The sequence below is a fragment of the Thalassophryne amazonica genome, chromosome 6 (assembly GCF_902500255.1).
Source record: "Thalassophryne amazonica chromosome 6, fThaAma1.1, whole genome shotgun sequence".
In the NCBI taxonomy this organism is placed as follows: Eukaryota; Metazoa; Chordata; class Actinopteri; order Batrachoidiformes; family Batrachoididae; genus Thalassophryne; species Thalassophryne amazonica.
The window spans coordinates 86056238-86075062 of record NC_047108.1 but is presented as its reverse complement, the minus strand read 5'-3'; the positions used below and the strand labels follow the sequence as shown (position 1 = coordinate 86075062).

Sequence of the window (18825 nt, the reverse complement as noted above, 5' to 3'; positions counted from 1 at the left end):
TGAAAAGAAGAAGGTAAAAGCACTTCCTTTTTCATGGATTCCACTTTCCATTCATGTTCATCACGTCAGGTCTGGTAGCATGCACTAGCACCACCTGTAGCCACATCCACCAAACCACAGAACCACCTTGGGTCCTGGATGGCAACCACCAAGGCACACAACTGTAGCCAGGTAAAACATGAGGATATCCATTTTGCCTTCTCCAGCCATTGGGGTCCTCAACGCTGAGGCACCAGCATGCAGGATAATGCACGTGCTACTCCCCATCTTGGTTTCCCTACATAACCTTTCCTTTGACACAAAGGCATTCCAATGGTACCCAAGTATACTTCAAAGAGACGTAGCATCTAGTTGTCACCTGACGTTACTGGTTAAGGGCCCTGTCCCACTGGCGTTTAGGAGGATTTGCGGATGGAATGCGCACAAAAGTGGCCCACATCCACCAAACAACCGCAGTAACCGTGTAACATTCCTGTATGAGTCGGCTGCCATCTGAACACGTCCGTGATCATCCGCAGAGGCACGCATGTCCACAGCCAGGATTTTTCAGCGGCTCAAAAATCCTGCTGCGGATGAGATCCACATCACTGCCTGAACACATACTGAAGACATACGCAGGACAAACACAACCAACGCGCCGCATATCCCCTGTCATCCGCTGATATCTGCAACCGACGGGTTGGCACGGCTTGGCGCCGGACTGGGACAGCATGCAAAACAGATACGACGCGTGCCCAGCACGGCCACATCACGGTCGCAAATGGTATGTCGCGCATGCAAACAGAGTGGGCACGGATGGAGCGAGTGCATCATAGCTGCTGTGCCCCTCATGGGGGCGCCTCCGCGGTCGCCTTCGCTTCTGTTCCCTGTTATATCCGCTTTTCTTCCTCATGTATTCGCTGATCCACCCCGGGACATTTGTCATTTCCGCCCACCTTTGTTGCGGACGCTCAGCTTTTGTCTCCTCATTTCATGCACAAATCCTCCTAAACGCCAGTGGGACAGGGCCCTAACATCCAATTCTCACAACCATAGTAATAGAGGACACTCCAGGACTGTGATTCATTCTAGTACAGCATTAAAATCAGCTTACTGACGTGTAACATGTATCACACATCTATGTTTTAGTCTGAAACATCAAAATGGCCACGATGATCATTTAATGGAGAAACACAAAACCACTTAGATTAGAAAATATTCTTTTACTATGAATTTAAGCTTTCTTTTTTTTTAAACAGAGACAGAACCTGATACACAGAACTTTACAGGAGAATAGAAATAGTATTTCTGTGTTTTCAGTAAAAAGCTCAGGAAGAACATTTTTTGCATCAATCTACAGATTTAAGAATAATGTTATATTGAAATATTTCACATATCGTACAAAGAAGATGTATCTGTCTTACTAAAGATGCTGTTTTCTCTCAGTAAAAGGCAAATAAGCTCACAACAGAATGTCTCTTAAAAATACATAACATGAAATATTTCTGAATAAAGTATTTATTTAATCAAACTCTTGTGGTAAATGTACATATTGTAAGACAAACACGGCAGCATATCATCAGTGAATTTCTCCTCTGTGAGATCAACAGTTTATCTTATCTTCACACAGTGGGATGAATGGACAGTCTCAGCTTCTTCAGTATCTTATTTTACTACATTCATCCAGTATTTCCAAGGCTTCTTCAGAAAAGTCGTTGTACTTCAGGCTGAAAGAGTTGGAGGTGAATAGGATACTTAGGCATTGCTTTAAAAGAGAAACTTTGCAACTGTCAATAAGAGTTGGGATATTCTCCAACAATACAAAACACTGATTTTACTCACGTCATCTCCAGCATGTTGCTGCTGTCCTGCATGACATGGACAAGTTGTTGGACAGACGCATCGGTCAATGAGTTGTTTCTCATTTCCACGTTCTTCAAATACTTACTGGCTCTTATGGCAGCACACACATCCTCAACACAAGCGTCGGTCAAACCGGTCATTTCGACACTGCAGTGGAGAAGATGCAGATTTATGCTTGTACATTAATTTTGGATTTAGATTAGACAGAACTTTATTGATCCCTTGGGAAGACTCCCTCAGGGGAATTGAGGCTCCAGCAGCATTGTACAGCAGCACACAGGGTAAGAAGCACACAGTGTGTGTGTGTGTGTGTGTGTGTGTGTGTGTGTGTGTGTGTGTGTGTGTGTGTTTGCAAATATAAATACAAATACACAATACATACAATAAATACCAGACATACTGATCAATACTATTCTGTGTTTTCTTATTTTTTGACTTACTCCAGTTCCTCTAAAAGACAGCTCGGATGTGCTATAGCATCCCAAAGATGTTTGACCCCTTGGTCTCCTACTTTATTTAGTCCCACAGATAAGGACTTCAGTGGAAATGTCCGACTTCTGAGCAATAAGCCAAGTTCCTTGAAGATTAACTGGGTTAATTTGCACCGTACCAGGCTGCAGCATGGAACAAACACACAATAAAATTGTCAGAATTGTACAACCCCAATTCCAATGAAGTTGGGACGTTGTGTAAAATGTAAATAAAAACAGAATATAATGATTTGCTAATCCTCTTCAACCTATATTCAGTTGAATACACCACAAAGACAAGATATTTAATGTTCAAACTGATAAACTTTATTGTTTTTGTGCAAATATTTGCTCATTTTGAAATGGATGCCTGCAACATGTTTCAAAAAAGCTGGGATAGTGGTATGTTTACCACTGTGTTACATCACCTTTCCTTCTAACAACACTCAATAAGCGTTTGAGAACTGAGGACACGAATTGTTGAAGCTTTGTAGGTGGAATTTTTTCCCGTTCTTGCTTGATGTACGACTTCAGTTGTTCAACAGTCTGTTGTATTTTGCGCTTCATAATGTTTCACACATTTTCAATGGGCGACAGGTCTGGACTGCAGGCAGGCCAGTCTAGTACCTGCACTCTTTTACTATGAAACCACGCTGTTGTAACACGTGCAGAATGTGGCTTGGCATTGTCTTGCTGAAATAAGCAGAGACGTCCCTGAAAAAGACATTGCTTGGATGGCAGCATGTGTTGCTCCAAAACATGGATGTACCTTTCAGCATTGATGGTGCCATCACAGATGTGTAAGTTGCCCATGCCACAGGCACTAACACACCCCCATACCATCACAGATGCTGGCTTTTGAACTTAGCGCTGGTAACAATCTGGATGGTCTTTTTCCTCTTTTGTCTGGAGGACACAACGTCCATGATTTCCAAAAACAATTTGAAATGTGGATTCATCACACCACAGCACACTTTTCCACTTTGCGTCTGTCCATTACAAATGAGCTCGGGCCCAGAGAAGGCGGCGGTGTTTCTGGATGTTGTTGATATATGACTTTCGCATTGCATGGTAGAGTTTTAACTTGCACTTGTATATGTAGCAATGAACTGTGTTAACTGACAGTGATTTCCTGAAGTGTTCCTAAGCCCACGTGGTAAGATCCTTTACACAGTGATGTCAGTTTTTAATGCAGTGCCGCCTGAGGGATCGAAGGTCACGGGCATTCAATGTTGGTTTTCGGCCTTGCCGCTTACATGTGGAAAGTTCTCCACATTCTCTGAATCTTCTGATTATATTATGGACTGTAGATGATGGAAACCCTAAATTCCTTGCAATTGAACATTGAGAAACATTGTTTTTAAACTGTTGGACTATTTTTTCCCCGCAGTCGTTCACAAAGTGGTGATCCTTGCCCCATCTTTGCTTGTAAATGGCTGAGCCTTTTGGGGATGCACCTTTTATACCCAATCATGACACTCACTTGTTTCCAATTAGGTGTTCTTTGAGCATTCATCAACTTTCCCAGTCTTTTGTTGCCCCGTCCTAACTTTTTTGAAATGTGTTGCAGGCATCTATTTCAAAATGAGCAAATATTTGCACAAAAACAACAAAATCTATCAGTTTGAGCATTAAATATCTTGTCTTTGTGGTGTCTTCAACTGAATATAGGTTGAACAGGATTTGCAAATCATTGAATTCTGTTTTTATTTACATTTTACACAACGTCCCAGCTTCATTGGAATTGGGGTTGTATTTACAAAGCATTGTATTGTGAATTAATAGAGGCTTTGTTATGTGACACTTTAACAATGACAACTGAAAAGACTACCCAAGTTTCACAATTTGACATGTGGGTGTGCCGAGGGCTTGGCAGAGAAGCATCGCCCCCTCCTGGCCCAAATCATTCACTGACAGATCCAGTTCCAGCAGTGAGCAGTGCTCCGACTGCAAGGACTCCATCAAATGTGGGCAACAGCCACCTGTCAGCTGATTATCAAACAATCTGAGAATAATAATTAAAAATAAGAGCAGTAAATTGCTTAGTGGTTAGCATTGTTCAATCGATCAATTTACATTTATTTATAAAGCGCTTTACAGTAAAAACACAGATTCAGAAAAATAAAAATAACACACAACAAAGTAAAAACAGCACATAAAAACAGAACATGTCACCTCCCCACTAGGTGTTAAAAGCCAGCTTAAATAAAGAAGTTTTTAATTTAGATTTTAAAAGTGCTAGGTCAGAAATAGTGCGCAAGTCGAGAGGTAGCTTGTTCCACAGTCTGGGGCCAGCTACTGCAAAAACACGATCGCCCCAGAGTTTGTATTTTGACCTTGGAACATCTAAGTAAAGCTGACCAGACACCTGTAATGTCCTACTGTAACTGTGCAGAGTTGAAATTTCAGACAGGTAAGGAGGTGCGAGGCCATTAATAGCTTTAAAAACAAACATTAAAATATTAAAATCAAGCATATCCCAGCAGTCATAGGGTGTGAGGTGGGGTACACCCTGGAGAAGATGCCAGTTTATCACAGGGCCACATACAGATGTGCTCAAAGGTTTACATACCCTGGCAGAATGTTATTTTATTTTTTCCATTTTTTGGCCATTTTTCAAGGAATATGAATGATAACACAAAAACTTATCATATATGTTCTCTGAAGAATGGCCAAAAAAAAAAAATAAATCTGTCAGGGTATGTAAACGTTTGAGCACAACTGTATAGACAGACAAACAAATTTAGAGTCACCAATTCACATAATATGTCCAAATCTATCTTTGGCAATTGGAAGAAGCTGGAGCACCTGGAGGGAACCCATGCGAATAGCGGGGAACATGCACACTCCATACTGAAAGGACCAGGTGGGACTCGATCCCACAACCTTCTTGCTGTGAGGCAACAGTGCTAACCACTAAGGCACTGTGCCTTCATATACTAAACAGTATTTGGATCATCGATTAATTTGATGGGGTTTCGACACGATTAATTGATTAATCGGATTAGCGGGGAATTTTTTAAAAATGTGCCATGGAAACAAATTTTCTCTCCTTCCGTCACTTTATTTAACAACAGAACATTATTTGAAAACTTAAAATACTTGAAAATAAACAAATCATCAAATGTCCCTTGGCTGTTGAAATATAAAATAATAAAGAATAAAATAGTTTATAATAAAGAACAAAAATAATTATTTCAAATGACATTGCTTTATCAAAGTGCTGAGTTGCCATAAAACAAAAATGAAATATATAAATATTTTAAAATATATGGTGAAAAAATAGGTATTTTTGTTGCTGCAAATGACACGTGACTCATGTCTCTTTCTCTAAAATTGTATTGTAGCATTATTAGTTATTATTACTATTATTATTGTTGCTATTATTATTAATATATAAATAAAAATAAATTAAAAAATATTATAATTTGTAAGATATTTGACTCTTTTACGACAACAAACGCTGAGCCATTAATTATTATACAGAAAACAAATGCACAAACATGCTGAAAAGCCAGCAGCTTCATGCTACCTTTAACATCGAAAACGCCATAGACATGCTAGCATCGGCGTTAGCATAAAATACATCTATCAACTGTTTCAGAAGACCATAACAGGTCAGTTTAACATAAAAAACGTAAATATTCCTCACAGACATATGCTCTTTAGGGTTTTAGTGGAGAAAAATTAAGATAAAGCGAAAACAAATCAATCAATCAATCAATCAATTTTTTTTATATAGCGCCAAATCACAACAAACAGTTGCCCCAAGGCGCTTTATATTGTAAGGCAAGGCCATACAATAATTATGTAAAACCCCAACGGTCAAAACGACCCCCTGTGAGCAAGCACTTGGCTACAGTGGGAAGGAAAAACTCCCTTTTAACAGGAAGAAACCTCCAGCAGAACCAGGCTCAGGGAGGTGCATGCACAAATGAAACCAACGAAGCAGCAGCTCGAAGCACTATTTCATTGGTTCAAGATTCAAAGCAAAACTTGGTTGATTATACGGAAGAAACGAAACATTTGCAGTAAAACAAAGTTATTTAGCAAGTGATCGATGACTAAATTAGTTGACAACTATTTTAATAATCGATTTTAATCAATTAACTCGATTAGTTGTTTCAGCTCTACCAACAGACATATCGTTATGTCACACAGCTGTACATGGAACAATATTAGCTGGGATTTCTTTTAATTAATTTCATACTAAACAATGAATCACACATACAATTGAGGTATTATTCATCAGTTAAAATAACTGGTAGTTTTCATCTTATATTGAAACAGACTTACATGAGGCTCTCCAGTTTACAGTTTGGATGTTGCAGGGATTTGGATAAAGCCTTCACCCCACCGTCGCCAATGTTATTGCATGTCAGGTTGACTTTTCGCAGTTGTGACTGGCCAGAACACAAAGCTGCTGACAAAACATCCATGGATGCTGCAGTCAACTTGCAGGAGTGTAGCCTTTTAATGAACAAAAACAGATTAATTTTTTTTTTTTTTTAACAAAATAAGACACTCTGAAGATACGGTTACATATTTTGCAATAATGGTACATTATACATAATACATACTCAAGCTCCTGTAGTTTGCATTGAGGACTGTGCAGTACTTGACACAGTTTTGTGAAACCTTGGTCCCCAATCTCATTAAACATCATGTTCAGCACACATAACTGAGAGGTTCCAGAGGTGAGGGCAGATCTCAAATCTTCACAGCACTCCTCTGTCAGTTCACATGCTTGAACACTTTGTAAATCAATATCAAATCAAATCAATATTGTGCAGTATGTTCTCTGAGAAAATGTGCTACTAGCAAAGACATTGCTGAAAGTGTCCCTGGCTGATCTTACTTTAATTTGTGGAGCTTGCAGTCTCTGAGTCCAGTGCAGAGGATTTTGAGCTTTGCATCACCCAGGTGGGAAGAGGAGAGATCCAGATCCTTGGTGATTCCTTTACTGAGAGCTGAAGCCACATGAGCGACAGCACCGCTACTTAAAGAGCTGCTTGATAATCTGTGTGGGACACCACAGAGCAAACCTCATGTTGCATAGAGTTAATGTTGTACAGGGAGCCATGGAGCACCAGTCATAGCTCAGTGGGTAGCAAAGGTGCCTCTTGGATGCCGTTTGTTGGAAGTGTAGCCCCCGCAAGAATTTCAGTAGCCCCAGCAGAAAACCCAATGTTCATATTTTAGGGTCCCTTCACACATAGTGCGAATTTGTTCGAATTGCGCATTAAGTGAGCATGAAGCAGGAATCGTGTGCAAATCGTGTAATGTCATAGCTGCTTCCAGCGCCTCGTACACCTGTTACTACAACTATTTGCGCACACCAGCAGCTGAAACACAGAGTGTGTGCTGTGAGAGCCCATCGAACCCTCTCGCGGCATGTGTCGGCCAAATTCCAGGTGACACGCATGAACATCTAACACCGCTCGCTTGGCACTTTGAAAATGTGTGGCCATTCTCACTCTTGGCACGACAACAGTCTGCAAACAATCATTGTCGTACTGGCAGTGAAATTTATCTAAGTGCCCCACAAGTGTGGCTTTGGTGTGTGCGCTCAAAACTGACAGGAGGTGTGGCTGCCCACTGAAGCAGCTGTGGAGATCTGTCATTCTGGACATCCCAGCTGGACAGTACTGGTTTTGGGCGGACTTGGACTAACAAGTGAGCACTGTGACGTGTGTGTGTATGTTTGCTGTCATCAAGTGGACATAAATAAAAACATATATCACTGTGGCGCATGGTGCGTACATGGACAGGCTGCCCCCAGCTTGAAACAGACCGTTAGATCATAACACGCAGCAGGTGATCTGACTGTCACGTCACCCATGTGAGCTGTGTTCCACATGACGCTGTGTCCTGCGGCACGCCGTCCACAAGACATGCATGTCAGCAGGACACACGCGCGGGCCGGCAGGACACGCACCAACAGATGTGGACATGAATGAGACGAGTGAACTGCTTCTCATTCATGTCATTTCATAACTGTGCGTCAGTGACCATGGGTCATCTACAGAGGAAGACAGATCATATTTGTACTGCCTGCTTTGCGATGTTTTTATATGGTGCATCATTTTTATATATTTTTTAAATACATCCATGTGCTTCCTGATATGAGACAGTTTCCAACACGTGTCACAGGCCAGTGATGGTAGCTCACTGGTAAAGTGTCTGACTAGCAATCAGAGCTTTTTGGAAGGTGCGGGGTCATCCCATGGGTGACATTTACTTTTTTTTTTTCCTTTTTACATCGCGCAGCAGCTGGCAAAAGCTGCTGGGAAAAGCTGTTGTGTTCCCGCGTGCACAAACCGTCACACCAGCATCGTGCCCGTCGGAGCGATGTTTCGTGGTACTCATAATTCGAACTGTTTGGTGCCGTTTCGCCGTATTGGACCAAACTTCGCACTATGTGTGAAGGGGCCCTTAGACGGGGAAGATGGTTGGTTTGAAAGAGTAGCCTAGGAAGCCATCGTTGTTATATCTCACCTCTAAACAGAGGTGAGATACAGCCTCTCTCCCACCGTTAAATTCATCCTTTCATCTATACCACAGAGACTCAAAGATGACTAAAGAAAATGGACTGTAAGTTTTACAGGAACTTCATCAAAGGATGCCAATCCTGTGGTTGCATACTTAATGTCTGTATTTTTTATTTCACAAAATGAAAGCTTTTTTGTTATTGTTGTTCAGTAACTTTGGACATTTCATTAAATACATTTATTACACAGAATTGATTAATTTGCATTTATTTATGAACTTATCTTAAATTCTGTACTTAAAATACTTGGGTGCTAGTAATTCTGACCAGAACTGATTCTACGTGAGCTCAGTGGATAAGCAGTTGGGCTACCAATATGTAAACCTGGGTTCAGTTCCTAGTCATGGTACCTGTCTGTGTCATTGTAAAAGACACATCATGAGGTGATGGTCTAGTGGTTAAGGTGTTGGGCTTGACTCCAGAAGATCATGGGTTCAAATCCTCACCTGACTGGAAAATCACTAAGGGCCCTTGGACAAGGCCTTTAATCCCCTATTGCTCCCGGTGTGCAGTGAGCGCCTTGTATGGCAGCACCCTGACATCTGTGTGAATGTGAGGCATAATTGTAAAGTGCTTTGAGCATCTGATGAAGATGGAAAAGCGCTATATAAATGCAATCCATTTATCTGCATCATGTCAGCTCACCCAGCTGTCATGGGTAGTGGCCTTGGCTGGGGATGGACTAGCATCCAGTCTAAGGAGAGTAGGCTCTCATCTGCTGCATGCTATGGAATTCAAAGATGAGCACCGCCACCAATGAGCCCCAGGTTTAGAATTACGGGTTAGAGTAGAAAAATAGCTGGTGGTATTTGGCTCTGTGTGCATGCACAATAGCTGATATGTCATACAAGGTATGTCCTGGTTAGGCCAAGACTAAAATAAATCTGTCAGCATGATTGTTCAAATTACAAAGTGGTTCTGTAGCATGTTTATTTGGGCCCAATGAATTCTCCAACAGATGCCAAGGCAGACTGTTTTTGCTTACTATTTTTAACACATTACTTACATTATCTTGTGTGACACGCTCATAGCTGGAGCCAGAATCAATGCTTTCTCCTCAGTGAAATCCCTTGCACCGTATAGATTCAACTGTTCCATCTGTCCGAGGCATAGCACGACGTAATTCAGTGCCACACAGTCAGTGAAGCTCAGATCCCCGTAGCTCATGCCAATACGTGCTGAGGAGATGATGATTTCTTTCACCAGACTTTTATTCTGACTTTGAAGAAGTAAATGGAAGCAGTGGAGATGTTCCTCCATGGAGTATCCCCGTAGTATCTTGTGTGAGCTGCTTTTAAACCAGGTTTTGAAATCCACAATCCGGTCAGAGCTGAACTCCCCCATGAGGGTCTCTAATGGCCTTCGCTGAATTGGTTCAGAGAGTCCAGACAAGAAGAAGTCAACAAACTTTACATGGCCTTCATGCTTTTGTAATATGCTCTCCATACCTTCACACAATGACTTGTCCAAAAATAAAGAGACAGCCAAGAGGAACTCCTGAAATAGTCGTGATTGGAAGGAGAAAACCCTTTCACTTGAGTTGAGATCAGTGTCAACATATAAGAAAGCATCCACTGAGAATGGAGGGGCAAGAAATTGCTGAAAGCCAAAGGACTTCATTTCCTCTATGGTGCAGGTCGAACACTGGTGAATCAAGCAATGAGAAGCCATCCTACCAAGAGCCATTACCAGCTCTCTGGCATACGTTACTTTCTTTGAGAACATCTGAATCAGGTAAAAGAGGATCTCGATGCACAGTTGAGATAATGTTTCAGGCAATGTTTTTCCTGCATCCATCAGAGACTTGTAGATGGAACAAACTGTCCAACAAAATCTGGGGGAGGAACAAAAATCGTAAAAACCTACTGTTCTCTCAAAGTTTGCCAATGCTTTGTTGGCAGCAGCTGGCTCAGGAAAAAATGCAGTAAAGAAAGCCTCCCTTTGGGGCTTCTGAAATCCAAAAAGTTCTAAGGTGGTGTCACTCTGGAAGCAGAAAGATTCCATCAGCCTGGTTGCCACCACAAATATAGCACCTTTTAGCAATGAACCATGAAGCAGACTGGCCACTAAACAGGACACAGAAACTGGCTGACTCGGGTTGGAACACAAGTTGTGGACGGATGGGTCCAGGAGGTGACTGTACTGGTCTAGCTCATCAAACATGAACAACACATTCTCAGGTTTCTGCAGAATTATGGGCATGGATTCTTCAGTGACATGACTGTGATGGTGCAACAACATCTCCAAATTAAGGCTCTCATGAAGAGAATTTAATTCCCTGAATCGGAAATGGAAGACATAAGAAAAGTTTTGAAAGTCTTCACCTTTTGCCCAATCCACAGCTAGCTTCCACAAAGCTGTTGTTTTACCTGTTCCTTCTGACCCGAGCAGTATAACCGTTTTGATTTGATCAGCAAGAAGAATTTGGATGGCACGATTAAGGGACAGCAAGTCATCTTCAACATTCTCGTCCTTCAGCTTTGCTCCAAAGGTCAACAGGTTGATGTACTTATTGTTACGTATCACCTCGATAGGCTCCTGGCCTCCAAGAAGAGAGGACGTGTCCTTTGACTTCAGCATATGAGCCAGCAAAGCATCTTTGTCCATTGTGGAAAATGACTGCTACGAGAATACAGAAACATGACACACATTTAGGAAGTTAGGAAGGCTCATCACACCACTTGCAGATAATAAAGTTGCTCCATACGTAGGCACATTGATAATACAAATTCTATCTGTATATAGTAACTGTGTTAATTTTCCCATCGGGTTAGGGTTTTCCCATAGCCATCTGTCTGTGGCATCTTAAGTTATGACCAAGTGGCAACACTTGAGCTCCCATTTTGAACCTATTGCGTAAATTATTTTATGCAATAGGATGGTCTAGGAGGTGATGGTCTAGTGGTTAAGGTGTTGGGCTTGAGTCCAGAAGATAATGGGTTCAAATCCCCACCTGACTGGAAAATCACTAAGGGCCCTTGGGCAAGGCCTTTAATCCCCTATTGCTCCCGGTGTGTAGTGAGCGCCTTGTATGGCAGCACCCTGACATCGGGGTGAATGTGAGGCATAATTGTAAAGCTCTTTGAGCGTCTGATGCAGATGGAAAAGCGCTATATAAATGCAGTCCATTTATCATAAATTATTTTTCTTGAAGTTCCTTGGCTGGCTGCTTGAGGCTGGCTCCAAAACAGCAAACTCCCATAGAAACCCATTTTAAAACGTCCAACTTTAGAGTAGAAATAAACATGTTTACAGCCTGGTACGAAAAACAGTTTTGGTCTCGATAGATAGTTTCCTCCTCCTTGACAACTGTACGGTGGGTGATTTTTTTTTTTTGTAAGTTATTAGTTTAAGACATTTTAATTAATAAAATTCTGTATAATTGTGGGCGTGGTCTCTTTGAGTGACAGCGACCATGTGCATTGACTCCTCCCCTCATAGTGTCCAACCGAAGTGGAGTTACTCACTTTTGTGTCTGAGTTTGGAGTATTTTATTACAAACGCTTGGAATAATACTACTTGTTATGCAGTAAAACGGCCTAACGGAAGACGTCCCTATTGCAATAGTGGTTGCTGCTGACTTTACATCGAGCACCCTCTGGTGGCCATTTCTGGCTGACGAAAACATCACCGACCTCAATACAAATACATGTAATTTGGTCACTTTTCAAAGGGGTCAGACTCGTCAATAAAGTCAATTTAATGTACAATGGTTCATTTCAGGTCAGCTTACATCCAAAATACCATCCTCTGGTATTTTGGATGTTCTTCCGTTTAAACTGTTTGTGAATGTATTTGACTCCATCGGGCCCTACATTGCTAAAATGTTTAATATATCTTTGTCGAGTGGTGTGTTTCCCTGTTATTTTAAACATGCCATTGTGGAACCACAGTTAAAGAAAGCTGGATTGGATTCTACAGAGCTCAAGAACTTTAGGCCAATATCTAAAACCCCTTTCTTGGCCAAAGTCTTGGAAAAGGTAGTCTGTGCTCAATTGAGATCATTTTTGCAGGCTAACAACATCCATGACACTTTTCAATCTGGGTACCGTGAGTTTCATTCTACTGAAACAGCCCTGTTGAAGGTGTCTAGTGACATGATGATGGCAGCTGACACTGGCAAATGTTCTGTGCTGATTCTGTTTGATCTGTCTTCGGCGTTTGATACCGTTGACCATGGCATTCTGATAAACAGATTGCGGGATTTGGTTGGAATGTCAGGTTGTGTTTTAGAGTGGTTTACCTCTTACCTGACTGGTAGAACTTTTAGTGTGACGGTGGGCAATGCAGTGTCGGAATCTGCAGATCTTCTGTGGGGTGTGCCACAGGGATCGGTCTTGGGACCTGTTTTGTTCTCGTTGTATCTCCTTCCTCTCAGCAAGCTGATCCAGCAGTTCAGTGATGTGTCCTATCATTTGTATGCCGATGATCTGCAGCTGTACTGCTCTTTTAAGACAACTGAGCCACAGAAACTCTGCTCTCTCACAAATTGTTTGGCCAAAATTAAGGAATGGCTCACTGAGAACAGTCTGCAGTTAAATTCCAATAAGACTGAGACTCTGATTGTAGCACCAGATAGTGCTGTACCTGGAATTAAGCAGCATCTCGGTAGCCTAAGCTGCACGGTCAAAAGCAGCCTGCGTAACCTGGGTGTCATTTTGGATGGAGGGATGTCTTTGGAGCAGCACACAAATTACCTAGTTAAGAACTGTTTTTTCCAAATTCGGAACATCTCTAAGCTCCGTAAGATGGTGACTTTAAAAGAGCTTGAGATGATTGTTCATGCGTTCGTCTCATCGCGTTTGGATTATTGTAACAGTCTCTTCACCTGTCTGAATAAGAAGGAGTTGGCCCGCCTGCAGGTTGTGCAAAATTCTGCTGCGCGCCTGCTTACCCGCACCCGCAGGAGGGACCATATTACTCCTATTCTTAATACTTTGCATTGGCTGCCTGTCTCCTACAGGATTCATTACAAAATCCTGGTATTGACTTTTAGAGCTCTGCATGGACAGGCACCGGAGTACATCAGGGACCTGATCCAGCCTTATGCTTCCTCCAGGAGTCTCAGGTCGTCCAATCAGAACCTGTTGATGGTTCCTCGGACCCGTTTTAAAACTCGCGGGGACAGATCTTTTAAAGTGGTGGCGCCTAGCCTCTGGAATGAGCTTCCCTGTGCCCTTCATTCTCTGGATTGTATAGATACTTTTAGAAGGCAACTAAAGACGCATTTCTTTAAGTTAGCTTTTTAGCCTAATTGTTGTGTGTTGGGGGGTTTGGCTGGATATTTTTGTGTTGTTTTCTTTTCTTTGCTCTCCAGGTGGTATGCAAACTGGTTTTTGTCTGTGGAGAAGGTGCTGGCAGAAGAGTCCTTCACCCTCATCAGCATTATTAGCTGCACTTGTGGAGGATGTTTACGTGCAGGCCTAATGACTCGCAGCACCTGTGGAAGATGCTCACGTGCAAACTTAAAGACTTTCAGCTGAAGCAGATAATGAGATGGCGTTCTGCATTTAAGCCATGAGTGATTCAAGCAGAATTGCTGTGAACTCGACCTTGTGACGTTCGTTTGTGAGACGCTGAGGACCGCGCCAGGGTTTGACACATCATGCCTGTGAAGGAGGACGGGTGAGGGACACATGCTGTCAGCACACATCAGAGGTGATTATTGTCTGAATGATCGTTAATAGTAATTTGGCATTTTGTTACGCAGTATATTGGAACATTGATGAGAATTGTGCAGTTTGCTTCTCACTGCCGTGGCGTACGGAATGATGATCCTCCACCTGTTGTGAGAGGCTGCTCATTTACATAAAGCTTAAATTCAGACCTGAATGTGTTGCTGATAGTGTGTGCCTCTGAAGGATATTTGCTGTAGCTCTGTTGACTTACCTCACCTTTTCCATCCTTCACAGAGTCAGTTTGTCGTGTCCACCTGGGGGGTGTTTGGCGGTGAATCCGAGTCCAGAAGCGCCGGGCTTCGATCCTTTTGGGCGCTGGAGAGCGCGCCGTCCTTCACTCCGCCAGACAAACCAAATATTTATGTTGTACACCAAGTATTGCACAGGAGGGGAAATAAAATCGTTTTGTTTTTGGAACTGCTTTCTGGTTATTTAGCGCTGGGTTCGGTCAGACGTTGGTCCGCTCCTCAACCCGCGTCTGCACATAACACTAATATTGTATTTTATTGTTTTCGTATGTTATTTTTAGATTATTTTTGTATGCCATGTGCAGCGCTTTGTGACCCTGGTCTGTGAAAGGCGCTTTATAAATAAAGCTTACTTACTTACTTACACTTTTCAAAGGGGTCAGACTCATCAATAAAGTCAATTTAATGTACAATGGTTAATTTCAGGTCAGCTTGGTGTATAAATCTCATCGTTTCAGGCAGTGAGAGCTATCAGCTGTCTGTTTGAAGCAAGTTAGAGACAAAACAAAACCAGCTGATTTCAATAGACAATCAATGCAGGCCCGAGGTGGTTTTCTTCGGCCGGCCAGTCACGGAAGTACGAAATCTCACCTTTGGATTGGCCACTTCATGATGCATGCACTGCATGACTAATTAGAAAATATGCAGTGGATAAATTTGAGCGTCCATGCCAAAGTAAACTGTTATGAAAACCACCGCGCAGTCTCCCAAAATATGAATTAATAAACATCCAAACCAAGGTTAGCTGTTAGTTGCTTGTTTGGACTGGGGGGGGGGGGGGCGTGTTCAGGCTTTTTTTTTGTCACCACGAGGCCACCCACGCTCCACTCCTTTATGCATCACGAATCATAGCCCCACAACCAAATGGTCCCCCCTAAAAATGGGTCCGCCTTTTGCATCTGCGCATGTGGCATTAGCCGTGGTTCACGGACTAAAATCTAATTTCTGCTTCAAACTGCACTCCAGTCATCATCTATCTCAGCGACAGACATCTGAAGCTTTTGTACAACAATCATTTCCACATAAAGTCAGCATTATTTCATCATAAAAGGCGGCGGAAGTGGTCAGAGCACTGCGGTTAAATGAGCTGCTAGCTGATGCGTTCACTGCGCGTCGGTTAGTTCAAAGCATCACGGAATTTCGCAGAGTTTCTGTTTAAAACAGCCTTGTTTCTGCTTAAAACTGACTTTAGAATGATTTAAGAGGTTTTACCTTCATCATCTGATGGTTAATAATCCCATTAATCCATTTGATCGCTTTTGGATGAAGAGACTCCGTCTCAGACGTGCTGCTGTGGTCCAAAATGACATGTGCAGATGCAAAAGGGGGACCAATTTTTAAGGGTGGACCATTCGGTCTGCGACACTGGTGTTCTGATGAGATCTGCGGTCTTGTTGAATTGTGCATCCTGATGCATAAATCGACAGTTCTGCATCCCGACAATATTGTGCTGTAATACAGCGTGAACATGAAAATTTGAACTTTTTAAAATTGAAGACACTTACTGCTGTTGTATTTTTGTGTAAAGACAAAACCTATGTACGTTTCCTTCAGTGGGGGAACACAACTCCACGCATGAATGTTCTGTTGAGTTGTGCGTCCCGACAATTTTGCGCTGTAAATACAGTATGGACATGCAAATTTTACGTTTTTAAAATTGAATAGACATGTATTGCTGTTGTATTTTCATTCCTTGGTTGCTCGGTCGGGGAGTTCAATGTGGTAAAGAGAGGCACCTTCAACCTGATTGGGGGAAATGTGAACGGGGGAGGTGTGAAAGTCTGGGTAGAGAGAACGGAGGGTTGGCTTCTCGACAGGAATGACATCTTGTCAGGATACCGGCCCTGAATTGGGCCAGATACTAGCCTCTCTATCCTAGCTTGTGATTGGTTGACGTCAGCCTCCGTTTAATGTGGCGGAAGCATTGCTTGCCTATTGGTCGTTTAGGAGTGGGAATTCCAGCACTGCTCTCCTATTGGTTATTGAGGAGTGGGAATTCCAGCGCTGCTCTCCTATTGGTTGTTTAGGAGTGGGAATTCCAGCGCTGCTCTCCTGTTGGTTGTTTAGGAGCAAGGTTGGGTAGGATTACTTTGAAATGTAATCCAAAAGTAATCAGATTACAAGTAATCCAAATGTATGTACATACATAGATGTAATCCACATGTATTATTTCAAAGTAATCCTACCTAACCTTGTTTAGGAGTGGGAATTCCCACTCCAAAATGGAGGCCAGTATCTGGCCCAATTCAGGGCCGGTCATCAGGCTACGCGAAACAGTGTGGGCGGGGCTGTCAACATGGACATGCCCAGAAAAGGGGGTCATTTCGGCTGTTAAAAAATGGGTCACATCACGCAGGCTCTGGTTATGACGCACTGCACAATGTCAGCTGTATGAGTGGTGGAACATGATTTTATTTTATTTGTATAATAATGTAAAAACAAGAACACATTTTAACATACAGGGTAACACACAAAAGCGACAAGTCCACTTCGATTGTGGCCCAATAAACATTTGAACCTTCAACCTTTGAAGTGAATGCCCTTGGTTCAAATCCCTGTCATGTTTAGCGTGTCGTTTCAAACTACATATGGAAAGAAAAGCACCACATGCAAACAGAATTCCAAATTACCAATACGGGTACGTACGGATATGCCAGTGTTTGAAGTATTTACAAAACATTATTTCCTAACTTCAAACATACATTACATTCTTACAGTTTTTAAAATACCAAAGTAGCATTACCTCAGATTCAGATAGTTTTGGACCCTCAAACGTTCGACGAATGTGTCAAGACAGAATCACTTCCTAACAATAAAATTTGGCAACAGATCACCATTTGAAAGCAGGAAGTATTAGATGAGCTTTTTCACCCTGAGTACTGTCTTACAGACTCACAGCAGCAGCAGACATGTTTTAATATCATGAAGAGGATATTGTTCCGTGACCAGAAGAGCACTTTGGCTATTTGTCTGGAACATGCTGTTATGGGAGCACGAGAGAGTGATGTGGGGTGTCTTGGCGTCTTGGGTGACGCGCGGGGGAGGGGTCTGAGGGGTTATGGTTAGGATTAGGGGAAGGAAGAAGGTTGAGGTTATGGTTAGGGGAAGGGGTAGGGTTACAAATAGCAAAATAAAAAAAAGTCACGAAAATATTAAAAACCCAGTGACTCGCTAAAGTGGATCACGTGATGGCGTCATCACGCTCATGTCAAAGGTCAAGGGCATAGAATAGTCTAGCCCCACAACCTAGGTAGGCCTAAATTACCAATAGGGGAGCAGCGCTTGCGCCCCTCCAAAGTGATGCTGATGTCGGCGTCTTCAGCCGCCAACCAATCACAGGCTAGGAGAAGGAAGCCAGTATCTGGCCTAATTCAGACTGGTTGTTGGGCTAAGAATAGTCTTAAAATCACTCTTTTTGCAATAGCTTTGTAACAAACTGAGCTAGATAAATAATTTTAAATACAAATGAATCAGCAAACACAATACCATCTGCTGATCAAAATGGCGTCATAATGACATCACCTTAAGTTATTGTCAAAAATGTGTTTTTTGGTGATAATTTCTTGTCACATGACATCATTTGTTGGCATGATACCATAATGTCCAGTTCTAAAGGTCACCAGTAAATAGTGATTTGTGATAAAACTTGCCCTTATTTTTTATTATTACTAAATATTCAAGACTCATCTGTTCTCCCTAAATAAAATTAAATGAATCTTTGTGAAACAAATCTTGAATATTTACAGTTTGTAGTGACTAATGATCCTGGTCCATATGATCATTAAGTGTACATGTCGGTTTATAAAGCCCTGGTCCCACCGAATAATGAATGATGAACAATGAGCCATGTAGAATGTTTTTTTTTTTGGTACAAGTCCAGTGAGTATTTTTTATTCATATCTTTTGATTATGATTTGTTGTGATCAGCTGAATAATAATTTTCGCTGCTCTTGTGTTTCCACTATTTGCCAACGTATGCATGAGGACATGACTAGGGACTATGTATTACTGAATGCTTTTTAACATCTTGGTCATTT

General features: G+C 42.1%; 1 protein-coding gene across 1 annotated transcript; it reads right to left on the bottom strand.

Moving 5' to 3' along the window:
• Positions 1-250: 250 nt before the first annotated feature.
• Positions 251-17684, bottom strand: si:ch73-233m11.2 (NACHT, LRR and PYD domains-containing protein 12). The gene is made up of 10 exons (XM_034172669.1): positions 17532-17684; positions 9869-11484; positions 7171-7332; positions 6893-7066; positions 6609-6782; positions 4144-4317; positions 2283-2456; positions 1822-1989; positions 1015-1706; positions 251-358 (listed from the first exon to the last, which is right to left on the bottom strand). Exons 2-9 carry the CDS (start codon positions 11467-11469, stop codon positions 1637-1639), a joined length of 2697 nt encoding a protein of 898 aa, XP_034028560.1. The 5' UTR covers positions 11470-11484; positions 17532-17684; the 3' UTR covers positions 251-358; positions 1015-1636.
• Between the last annotated feature and the right edge of the window lie 1141 nt (positions 17685-18825).